At 48.0% G+C, this 12,670-nt stretch overlaps 1 protein-coding gene across 1 annotated transcript in view; it reads left to right on the forward strand.

The window, feature by feature from the left end:
- The window catches only part of PARVG (parvin gamma), a 33,199-nt gene that overhangs the window by 5,668 nt on the left and 14,861 nt on the right, over window positions 1–12,670 (forward strand). The window contains exons 2-4 of the mRNA XM_069102914.1: window positions 790–884; window positions 4,402–4,466; window positions 11,368–11,470. Of these exons, the coding sequence (XP_068959015.1) occupies window positions 806–884; window positions 4,402–4,466; window positions 11,368–11,470 (247 nt within the window). The 5' untranslated portion in view covers window positions 790–805. The remainder of the gene's footprint in view (window positions 1–789; window positions 885–4,401; window positions 4,467–11,367; window positions 11,471–12,670) is intronic.

The following is a 12,670-nucleotide window of genomic DNA, read 5'->3' on the forward strand; positions in this document are numbered from 1 at the left end:
CTCCTAAATGTGCTCTCCCTTCCTAAAGAGAAATTCTAGAGTCTTAGAATGCCAGAGTTGAAGGGACCCTAGAGGTTGTCTTGTCCTATCCCCATTTTATAGCTAAAGACACTGAGGCCCAGAGAGGGCTTCTCACTTGGCCAGGGATGTAAGAACAATTGTAGCAGGACTAGGCCCTGGGTCTGGCTCTCCTGGGCTCACAGTGCCTCTGGGCCCAGCAGGTGCCGGGTGCTGGGGATCCAAAGAAACCAAACCAGAACCTTCCCCTCTAGCTGCTCATTCAGTGGGATGACTGGCTGGCTTGGCAGTCTGAGCTTTGAGATAAGGACGCAGATCCCAGTCCATGGGCTTTGGCCTTGGAACCGTGAGCTGGCCCCTAGATCACACTCCTCCAGACATCTGAGTGTGTCTGAGAAATCCCTCCTCTGTAAAGGGAGGCTGGTTGGCTCAGCCGAGTTTGGACTGCATGACCCCTGAGGTCCCTCCCAGCTCAGAGACTGGGGATTCTTTTTTTATTTTTAAGCAATTGGGGTTAAGTAACTTGCCCAAGGTTACATGACCAGTTTTTTTGTGTGGGTGTTAAGTATCTGAGGCCAGAACCGAAACCGGGTCCTCTAGAAACCCAACAGAGCCTCCCCCAGGAGCCTCCCAATAGCCAGGCCTCATGACCAGGCCACTCAGTGTAGGACTTGTCTCTTGTGAGACTTTCCTGAGCTGCCCCTGGCCCCTTCAGGGGTTGTAGGTCTACACTACCCCACACTGAAGGTGTTTTCCCTTGGTGTTTCTTAGGGGACTCAAGAAGACGATGGAGTCAGAGTGTATCTACAACCTTCTACAGCTTCCTGCCAACATCGAGGCCCAGGCTGTGGAGGAATTGTCTCAAGGTAGAGGGTTTGTGAGATGACTGGGATAATGGTCCAATGGGAGAGTCCTGGAGATGGGGTCAGTCAACGGACGTGGCCTGACTCCCCTCTGGGCAGGGCCTGAGCTAGACCAGGGTTCAGCCTGGATCTGCTCTGCCCCAGTGGGCTAAGGGCAGACCGATGGCGGGAAGATGCCAGAAAGCAAATTCAGGAAGAACTTCCCAATAATTAGAGTGGGATGGGCTGTTCCTTCAAGGCTTCCTGAAGCCCCACCTGAGAGAGAGAGAGAGAGAGAGAGAGAGAGAGAGAGAGAGAGAGAGAGAGAATAGAACAGTAGTGGGGTGCCTGGAAGGCTGCTTTTCAAGATGCTGGAGAGGGGTCATGAATGTGGACTGGGACAGACTCTGCCTGAAAATACAGCCTGTTCTGAGGTTCTGGATTCAGTTCATCACACCGTGACCTGGTCTACCCTCTAAGACCTTGGTAGGACAGATCACAGACACAGACACACAGACACACACTCTCTCTCTCTGTCTCTCTGTCTCTCTCACACACACATATACACACTGTGAGCTTTGGGAAAAACCTGGAGCCAGGGGACTTGGCTTCTAATCCCAGCCCTGCCTCTTGGGCTCTTCCTTTCCTGTTGCCCACCTCAGTGCCTCTGTGAAGGGCAGGTCTTGACCCAGTAGATCTCCAAGGGTCCTTCCAGCTGTGGATTTCTGTGATCACAGCTGGCCAAGCCATGCTCCCCAAATCCCTGAAACTCGCTCCCATTTCCCAGCCTTTCTCAAAGTTTTAATCAAGCCCAAATCTCTTGTCTGTAATTGAGTTTCCACAGGCAGCTGAAGAGGCAATGCAAGTGTGAGCTAATCCTTTAAATGCGCTTTAATCAGCACAAAATTAGAATTAAACAAAGTTTTCTTAAAGGGAAAGTCCCTCAAGTCTCATTGATTTTTGCCTTCATTACAAATTCTTATCAAACAGCAAGTTCCTGCTTCCTTTCCAATCCACACTGTAAGGAGAAAGTGGAGCTCTGCAGGGTGATCAGGGAGGGTCAGAAATCCTAAGAGCCACAGGGTATCAGAGTGGGCCGAAGAGCAGAGAGGGAGAGATGGCAGGGCTGGGAGGGGCCTCAGGACAGGGGGTGTCAGGGCTGGGAGGGGCCTCAGGACAGGGGGTATCAGGGCTGGGAGGGGCCTGAGGACAGGGGGTGTCAGAGCTGGGAGGGGCCTGAGGACAGGGGGTGTCAGAGCTGGGAGGGCCTGAGGACAGGGGGTGTCAGAGCTGGAAAGTGTCCTAGAACACAGAGCAGGCGTCTGTCTGGCACGACATTCTCTTGATAAATCTCTGCGTTTCCACAGTGACCCACTCTGTCCTCACTTGGTAGAGTGGATAGAACACAGACTTCAGCCTGAAGGCTTAGGTCTGAGCCCTAGATCCCCTGGGCCAGTCACTTCACCTTTTCATGGCTCTAGATTAGCTTTCTAATCTATACCTCTAGGACCTGCCTCGAGGGGTGAAGAATGAGCTTCATGAACTATAAAGGTCGCTTAATTTGGAGCTGTTCCCCTTGTTTTTTCGTCATTCAGGGCCCCTGCTGGGCCCTGCCCCATCTCCCCTCCCCCTCCTCACAAACCCTCAGGCTCAGCGTCACTTCCTCCCAAAGTTCCCCTGTCTCCTTGAGCAAGCTTTCATTTCCTTGTCAGAAGTATGGTGGCCTCCTCACTGTGTCCTGCACCTTTGGAGAGACAAACTCCTCAGCCAGATATGAAAGGAACTTATCAGCCCATCAGAGGGAATAGTGGACAGGGCCTGTACCTGCAGGTTTCCTGATGTAGGGCATTCCCAGATGAGGAAGCTCCCTCCACCAATGCAGGCAGCCCCTTCTCTGTGATTTCTAGTTCTAGAGTGATGTCCAGAGTGGGGCTCAAACCCCAGCCTTTCTGACCCAGCCCAGCTCTCCATCCTTTACCCTTTGCAGCCTCAGAGGCAAATAATAGTCCCATAGATCTAGGACTGATCAGTACCTCAGGGGCCAGGACAAACTGGCCTTGTCCCAGTTCCTCAGGCATGGCATTTTCTTTTTTTTTTTTTTTTTTTGCTTTTTGGAAGGCAATTGGGGTTAAGTGACTTGCCCAAGGTCACACAGCTAGTTTTTGTGTTACGTGTCTGAGGCCAGATTTGAACTCAGGACCTCTTGACTCCAGGGCCATGCTCTATTCACTGCTCTACCTAGCCGCCCCGTGGCATTTCCTTTTTCATCTTCCATCAGCCTTGGCTGCCTCTTGTGCCTGGAATGGCATACCTTATCACATCTTTTCCTTCCTTCAGGATGGCAGCCAAAGCCCTTCCTTCTGCCTCAGTGTAGAGAAGGACACCTTTGGACTGAATATTGACTTAATATTGACACAAATCCACATTCTCCATGTTCTGTGGCATTTTTACTTATTGGCTTTTGGTTTGTTTTTTTTTGCTTTTCGGAGGGGAGAGGACAGGGCAATTGGGGTTAAGTGACTTGTCCAAGGTCACAAAGCTAGTAAACATTAAGTGTCTGAGGCTGGATTTGAACTCAGGTCCTCCTGATTCCAGGGCCGGTGCTCTATTGACTGGATCACCTAGCCGTCCCCTCTTTCCTTGTTTTGTTAAGCATTTCCCAATAATGTTTTAATCTGGCAGAGTTTTCAGCCTGTGGGCCCTAGTTTCAGTTTCCACGCCTCTCTTCTCCCTGAAGCCTCCCCTCTCTCCCAGACTACCTCCTGTCTAACTCCCTTGTGCTGATTTGCATTTGTTCTGTATGTAGTTGTATTGCTGCTTGTCGTTCCCTTGTTAGAATGTAAACTCCCTGAGGGCAGGGATCACCTCATGTCTTGTGTTTGTATCTCCAACATCTAGAACTGTGCCTGGTACACAGTTGATGCCTACTAAATGCTTCCTGATCCATCTGGTCCAACCCTCTCACTTTCCACATGAGGAAACAGACACGGAGGTGATTTGTCCAAGGTCACTCTGGCAGGAAGCTGAGCTCAGGTCTTGTGACTCCAAGGTCAGCCCTAGGCAACATGGCGCCATGGCCTTCTTGGAGGTCTGGAAAAGGGGAGCTCCTCCTTGCTGCTGTAGTCTGAACTGAGCCTCCAAAAGCTTTATTGTGAAAATCTGATTCAGGGGCAAAGGGAGAGTCGTCTGGTTTCCTTATCTTGCTCTTCTGTGCTCAGGGTGGGTTTGGAGTCAGGGCTGCAGGTTTGGAACCTAAAGCCTCAAGGTTACATGTGGCCTTCTAGGTCCCCAAGTGCAGACCTTGGACTGGTGGATTCCATCAAAGGGCTGCACTTGAGGGCTGAGAGAGCCACATGTGGTCTTGATCATTATGATCAAAGCTCCACTTTCTAAGCTGTTTACAAATCAGAGCCATACATGGCTACATTCCTGAGGAGTTAAGGGATTTACCCAAGGTCACAGAATGAGTTAGTGGCAGAAATGGCTCCAGAACTGAGGTCTGCCCCCATCTGTCGCATCTAACGCAAGTTTTTATTTATAGGAGAAAGGAAGAAATATTTACAACCTGATTCTCGAAAGAACTCGAAGTTCGAAGAGCTACAAAAGGTACCATTTATTTCCTTTAATTTGTTTTTCCCCTGTCAGGACTAGGCTTATAGCATGGGCTGTAGGAACCAGGGAAGGTTTCCATGGAGGAGATAAATCTTGACTCAGGCCTTGAAGGACAGATTGCCTTTTATTCCATCCTCAAATATCTCTCTCACCAGCCTGCCACGGAACTTCCAATTCCCATCATGTAACATCTCAGACAGGCAGCCACCCACACTCTTCTCGAACACTTCCAGTGCCTGAGGATTCTCTACCTCATATAAATCTGAGATTCTGTTTGTTTTCTTTTTTTAAGCATTTAAAACTACAGGTTGATAAGATGATGGTAAGATAACCCTCAAGGTCTTAGATTCCGAAAAAGTGATAGCTTTTGAAGCCAAGTCCAAAGTTCTCTTGCCGAGTGTGCTAAAAGAAGATTCTACATGCCCCACATCAAATATGAGCTTGTGTGGAGGTAAGAGGTGGGGAGGCAGCTGGAGCCTGGCTTTCAGATCACAGTGAGGCCGCCTCTTGAATATCTTGGTCATAGGAAGAGAGTAAGGGCTGAGGATCCAGGATGAAGGAGATACAGAAGAACATTTCTATTTCACCTTTGGAATAGACTGGAGATTTTCTTTTGGATTTTGGAATGAAACGAGGTCCTCTGTCAATTAGAAAGAAGGATACTCTCTTAGCCATAGCAAGGATACCACATTGATTGTGCTGGACATAATTTCCCTTCCTCTGTGTAACCAGGATGGTCTGCTGGCCAGAGGTTTGAGGGAGAAGCCACGGTCTCCTTAAGTACTTAGGTCACCCATCAATTATTTGAGTCTTGGTCTCCTGAGCCAATTAAGCCTCAAGAGTGCTTTAAGGAAGCACAAGCCTAGCCCAAGTGGGAGAAGAACCTGGAAAAACTCACCCAGCCTAGGTGGCAGGGCCCTAGGAAATTCTGTTGATGCATTGTGAGTAGGACAGATATCATTTCCCCATTTTACAGATGAGGAAAGCCAAGGTCCCAAGACTAGTAAATGGCAGTGCTGGAATTGGAACCCAAGTCTGATTCCTGATCCAGGACTTCCCCTGCTATGTTTCACATTGAAGCACCAGTCTGAGTAGAGTTCATCCCTCCCCTTCTCAGCCTCCCTGATCTCACGACTTCGGAGATTTAGAATCAGGAGACCGGGCCCTGCCACTGCCCAGCTGTGTGACTTCCCATCTTTGGGTTTCAGTTTCCTCATCTATAGAGTGGGTCTGTGTGCACTGCTGATTTCCCAAGGGATGCCTAAGAGATGGTGTCAGTCCTTAAAGCCCTATGTAAATCCTGACCTTCTGGAGAATTGTGAGCTGCGGAGATTCTTGAGTTGCTATTTCTCTGGACTGTATTTTCCCTAGGGGATAAACGGGAAGGAGATAATTGTGTGTTTTAGGCTCAAGGGCTATCTCTAAGATCCTCTCCCTCAGAAAGAGAGTAAACAGTTTCAATGTTGACCAAACACTTAATTAAGTGGAATTCACAGGAGATGGATTGAAGTGTCCTGGAAAACCCCCTAAAATGGGAAGCAACACAGGCACTGTTGAGCAGTGGAAAGACTGGAGGGCCTCAAGTCACACTCCTGCCACTAATTAGCCTGGTGACCCTGACCAAGTCACTTAAGTTCGCTGGGACTCAGTTTCCTCACCTGTCCAATGAAGGGGATGAACAAATAGACCCTAGAGGTCCCTCCTGGCTCCTGAACGGTGATGATCGGTGGCCACCACTGAAGTTTCTTAATCTTTTTCTACTGATCTTTCACTCCCACCTATCTCTTTAGCGAGGTCTCCAAATCCTGGTACATCCTAGACTTAATAATGGGAAGGCTGGGAGAGGCCTTAGAACAGGGGATGTCAGAGCTGGAAGGGCTTCAGAACAGGGGATATCAAGTCTGGGAGGGGTCTTAGAACAGGGGATGTCAGGTCTGGGAGGGGCCTGAGAACAGGGCATGGCAGAGCTGGGTCTTAGATATCTCCTAATTGAAACCTCTCAGTATTACACAGGGGGAAACTGAGGTCTAGAGAGAGGACAGGTCACATACTGGGCAGTATATATCTGAGACAGGACTAAACCCCAGTCTTCCAGCTGAAGTGAATGCTCTTCCCATGAGATCACACTCTCCCCCTCTGGCCTTGCCAGTAACGACAGTCATAATCAATCCGACGGCCCTTTTAGGTCGATATTTTCTCTCTGTTGTCTCCTACGATCCCTGCAGAGGGTCCTTCCTGTACAGGAGATGCTGCAGATGTTATTTCCATTTTGCAGATGAAGAAACTCAGACTAAGGGAGGCCAGTGACTTCTCGGAGGCTGGCAGTCAGGCTCGTCAGAAGCTGGAGGCTGAACCAGGTCTCTCACATTCAATTCCAATGCTCTCTGTATTTAAAGATTTACAGAGCATTATATAAATGTTAGATCTTTTGATCCTCACAACAATCCTGGGAGGTGGGCACTATTATTATCCCCATTCTATAGATGGTAAAACTGAGGTTATGAGGGGTTATGTGACTTCTCCAGGATCACGTACCTGATAAATGCCGAGGCAGGATTTAAGCTCAGGTCTCCCTGATTCCAAAGTTTTTACTCTGTCCACTGGGCCACCAAATACTCCTATTGAAGCCTGAGCTTTCTGATCTCTATCCCTCTTTGTGATGATTCGGAGGCTCAATGAATCAGCTCAATGTCACCCATAAAGAGGAATATTTGGAGACCCCAACATTGACAAGGAATACCTCCATGCCTTGGTCTCTGCCCTGGACCTTCTCCATGGTGATGGAGAATACCTTGGGTGAGCACTGGTCTCCCTGGTTCATGTCTTGATGTCCTTTAAAAAATCAGGAACTCACTGAGCATGGCTCTCTCTGTTACTGTAGCGTTTCCTAAAGGAGATTCATAACCACTCAAAAGAATTTGTGCTAATTCTCCATCCCATAGGAAAAACCAAGTGGATGAAAAAGTCTTCTTGGCTAGATTATGAGATGAACACTTCATAGAGCTGGTCCATCAGTATCTTTATCTCGGATGATGCCAATGGACAATGAGCTGGTCCCAGAATCGAGGAGGAGGAGTTGTGTTACCTTTGGGAAATGACCAACTTCATTCAATGACTTCATGCTTGTGCTAGACATAGAGGCTGATCTCTTTAATACCAACACTCTTCGGGTATTGTTGAATGCCTGTTAGATCATGAAATATGACAGTCTTCAAAGAATTGAGATGGAATATAACCCATGAGACATATGGCAGGTGTAAGCAGGAGACAACATATTACCAGAAATTATGCAGTGGTGGGTTTCCTAAAGCCTAAATCCTACCATGTCACTTCCCTATTTGATAAGTCCCTGTGACTCCTTATCACCTCCAGGATCAAGTCCACAATCTTGTTTGGCGTTAAGAGCTCTACATAACCTAGCCCCCTCCTCCTTTTCCAGTCTTCTGACACCTTACTCCCCAAACACACTCTTCCATCCAGTGACACCAGCCTCCTGGCTGTTCCAAGTACAAGCTCGAGGCATTTTCTCTGACTGCCCCCCATGTTCTCCCTCCTCATCTCTGCTTCCCGACTTTCCTGGTGTCCTTTGAGTCTCAACTAAAATACCCCCTTCTACAGGAAGACTTTCCCCATTGTGGTTATTCAGATATTTCTGACTCTCTGTGAGCCCATTTGGGATTTTCTTGGAAAAGATACTGGAGTTGTCTGCCATTTCCTTCTTCAGCTCGTTTTGCAGATGGGGAAACTGAGGTAAACAGGGTTCATTGCCTTGCCTGGGGTCACCCAGCTAGTAAGTGTCTGAGGTCAGATTTGAACTCAGCTCTTCCAGACCTCAGACCCAGTGCTCAATTTATTGCCCCACCCAGCAGCCCTTGAGCTTTTCCTTACCCCTCTCAGTTCTAGTCCACTTTCTCCCTTTTTTTTCTTATTTATTCTGGATATGGCCCATTTGTACTTATTTATTGGCATGTTGTCTCCCCCATTACACTGAGCTTCTCGGGGGCAGGAATTGCCTTTTGCCTCCTTTTGTGTCCCAAGTGCTTAACACAATGCTTGATGCATAGTAGGCATTTCATGAATGTTTGTTGGTGGGCTTTTATGGGTGGGCACGGACAGGAGTCACTGAGGATGGGCAGGCACAGGTGGGTTGCAATGTGTTTCTTTGGAGGAAACATTCAGATCAATGAGATGATGGATCCATTGGCGTATTGGAGTATTCTCTCTCACTGGTTATTTCTCTACCAGGGAATGTTCGAAAAGCTGCTCAGGAAATTTGGGGGGAGGATAGATGAGGGGGAAGGATGGACAAGAGAAATACTTGGAAACCAATATTGTAGCTACATAACCTGGTAAATCTTATATACTTTGCGCTTACTTAATTTTGGATGTACTGTTCCCCCCAATAGAATGTAAGCTTCCTGAGGGCAGGGACTGTCTTGTTCTTGTCCTTGTATTCCCCCCTCCCCCTCAGGCCTGGAACATAGCAGGTATTTAATAAGTGTCTGCTGCATTGGATGAAGCTAAATGAACTTCTTCCTTGGGGAAAAGGACTAACTTTGTTCTTTCTCTGGCCAGGATAGGCAGGGATTCTATTCCACAGAATCATACCTTCTCAGAGGTGGAAGGGATCACAAAGGTAAATCTCATCCATCTCCTGAATAAAGCACGACTCCCCTCTTTAGCATCTTTGACCTGTCACTTAACCTATGGTTGGTCACTTCTAGAGATGGGGAGCTCACTCCCTATCCAGGGCAACCTCTTTCCATCTTGGGCAGCTCTGTGATGAATCCCCACCCGGGCCCCTCTTATTCTGAGCTAAAGGCTGCCTCCCTGTAGCTTTCCCCCATCTGTAGCATCGCCTCCCTTTGCAAAGACGAAGATGATTAGAAGGGAGAGAAGCATTCTGGGCAGCTGGGGATGAGTCATGGCAGAACTAATGAATTCTTCCCCGCGGTCAGATTTGCTGAAGTAGCGAGATGCAGGCGTGAGTTTCAAATTCAAATCTTATTCCTTGGACCAGTTTCTCTTTTCCTTGCTTTACAGTGGAATCCATAAAGCTTCCCCCACTCTCAGCCCTTAGAGGAACAGGGCAGCTTGATAAAAGCTGGGAGCATGGAAAGCCCTGACCCCTCCTCATCTCTGCCTATTAGTTTCTGTCTCTTCTCTCCAAGCCTAGCTTCCCTTCTACATCCTCTAGGAAGCCCCCATCCCCCAGCTCAAAGGGACCTTTCGTTACTTATATTTCAGGTATGACCCATGCTCTAGAACCCGTTTCTGGGCTTATATCGGTTAGTCTCCCCCAAATCACTGTTTTTTTCTCATTTCATCCCATTCACTGATACTTCAGGGAAATCTCTAAAATAGCTTATGTTCAGGTCTCTACATATGTGGGCAAAGGAGTCTCCAGATCCTGTATAAATACTCAAAGTATCCCTCTCGAATGCAGGGCTGGGAGGGAGAGGAGACAACTCAGGACCTGAAATGTAACAGAAAATAAATAAATATAAGATAATTAAAAAAATAAGAAATAACAAGAAAAAAATACATTCTTCAGAGTTTTCATGGGAAAAAATACTCTAGGTAACCCAAATATATAATACAAGACAGCTTGTATTTTATCACCATGGAAAGTGCAGAAAACACATAAGGATTCACAATAACGTATAAACAAGATGTGCAGTTCTCTTTCCATTGGTGCTTCATCAATGCTTACGGATTGGCTGCCTGACTTTCCAATGCATGTAGTCCCTTAGATTCATAGTTTTGCTGGGTTTTGAGCTCCCTGTGGAAGGAAAACGAATTTGAGGTCCCTGCCCAAGCAGCTCCCTTTCCCATCAGGGCTGCCATTTTGGAATCTCTTCTGGTAACTGTGCAAGACAAAGTCTAGGCTTTTTGTTTCCCTGGGGTATGGCTCTAGTCCTTTGATGTTCCAGCATCTGTTGTTGAGGCTACTGTTTCACATTCATCCGTGGCAGGGCAACGTTATTCAAAGAATGCTTGACTTATAGCAAGTGTTTAAATCCCAGCTCTGACACTTACTGGTTGTGTGACCCTGAGAAGTTTGTCGGACCTAAAGAAACGCTAAGAACATTTGCCTTCCCAGCCTGTCCCAGGGCTGTCCCCTAACCAGTCAGCCCATAGGCTTTTCTTAAGTGTTTGCTATGCATCAGAGACTGTTCTAAGTGCTGTGGAAAAAGGAAATCAATGGTCTCTCCCTCAAGGAGCTCATTTCCAAGGAGGAAGGGACACGTAACTAACAGAGGAGACAGAAAACTGTGTCTGAGGGAAGGCATCAGCAATGGGGCTTAAATGAAAATTATCATGATTATTGTTCATTTTAGTCATAATTTTTATTACCTTGTGTCACATTTACTTGCATTTTTTCCTTTTTTTTTTTTTGGAGGGGGAAAAATAGGGCAGTTGGGGTTAAGTGACTTGCCCAAGGTCACACAGCTAGTTTTTTGTGTTAAGTGTCTGAGGCCGGATTTGAACTCAGGTCCTCCTGACTCCAGGTCTGGTGCTCTATTCACAGTGCCTCCTAGCCGCCCCCATCACATTTCTTTGTGTAAGTGACTTCTTTCCATGTGACTTTACTCATGAATGCTGAGCTCCTGCCTTTTCCCCAAATCCCCTTTCTACTTCCTGCCTTATATCTTTGCATGAGGCTGTACTGTGGTACTAACAGTCCAGCCACAGGGTACATGGCAAGGCCCCACAGTCCTTAAATCATGCCCAGCCTCTGCCCCATTGGTGGGGCTCTCCAACAGCCAGGAAAAGGCATGAACAAGATGCTTGGGGCAGGCTCTGGGTCAGCCTCCCAGCCGGGGGAGAGCTGGGCCATCTCCCAGGCTCCTTCTAGCACTAACATGGAAGTGCTGTCTTGTTTGTGCGGCAGGTCTTGACGGAGTGGATCAATAGCACCCTTTTTCGGGAGCACATAGTGGTCCAGAACCTGGAGGAAGACCTGTTTGATGGGCTTGTTCTGCATCACCTCCTGAGTAAGATACGGATGAGAGAAAGCTTCCATCCATGGCTTGGTAGAGCCCGAAGGAGCATCCTAGATGACTGGTCCAGCCTCCCCTTTGCAGATGAGGAAACAGAGGCTCAGAAGGGGGGTGGTCAGTGGGCAGTCAGCCTGGTGCAATGAGATGAAGGAAAAATTTGAACTCAAGCTTGGGATTCAAACCATGGATCTGTCCCTCCCAGTCACGTGACCTTGGGCAAGTCCCATGCCTTTTGTGGGCTCACAGAATCCTAGAATTGAGCTAGGAGGGATCTCTGAGTCCCCCTGGTCCATACCAACTTCTCCCCCCATTTAAATGAGGAAAACAAGACTCAGGGAAATGACTTGCCCAAGGTCACACAAGCAGTGAGCGTCACAAGTAAAACTTTAGGTGACGTTCTCTGACCCTAGAGTCAGTGCTGTTTCCACTGTATAGCACCGCCTTCTGCCTCAGTCTCTTCTTCTGTAAAATGAGGGAGCTTGGTCTTTAAGTCCCCTCTGAGATCTGAATCTCTGATGCTGTGACTCCACCAAGGTCACACAGTAAGTTAATAGCAGAGTCAGGTTTGAGACTCAAGTCCCTGGAGTCCTGGGCCTGGGCTCTGCCCCCTGCATGGTGCAGTGGCTCTTTCCTGAAGGCAAAGAGATTATCTGTGTGCTTCCTGTGTGTGCCTAAGACTGCAAGAGGCTTTCCCAGGGAGGGATCACTGCTGAAATGGGGAGAGCTGGGCTGTTACTCTCTGTGTTGGGTTCTAGACAGTGATGGGGCAGGGGAAGGAACAGCAGAACACAAGAAGCCAGGGCTGGAGGGATGGGCTAAAGCCACCCAGGCCAACCTTGGAGGAAAGACCTCTATAACTTATTCAACAAGGATTTATATAACTTCTCCTTGAACACCTCCAGGAAAGGGGAGCTCACTACATTGCTAGGCAGGGATGATTTACACAAGGATACTTCAAGCCTGTTTTGAACAAATAAAGCATCAGAGTTTTTTACATATTCCCAGAAAGGTATTCAACTAAGATTGTTCTGTATTCTGAGGCCTACCCTAACTCTGACAACCCCTGTTCTAAGGCCTCTCTCATCCCTGACATCCCCTGTTCTGAGTCTCCTCCCAGCCCTGATATCCCCTGTTCTCAGGCCCCTCTCAGCCCTGACATCCCCTGTTCTGAGGCCCCTCCCAGCCCTGACATCC

Source organism: Petaurus breviceps, unplaced genomic scaffold (genome assembly GCF_028583685.1).
Source record: "Petaurus breviceps papuanus isolate PSGF00001 unplaced genomic scaffold, PetGlider_PUasm1.0 558, whole genome shotgun sequence".
Classification (NCBI taxonomy): domain Eukaryota; kingdom Metazoa; phylum Chordata; class Mammalia; order Diprotodontia; family Petauridae; genus Petaurus; species Petaurus breviceps.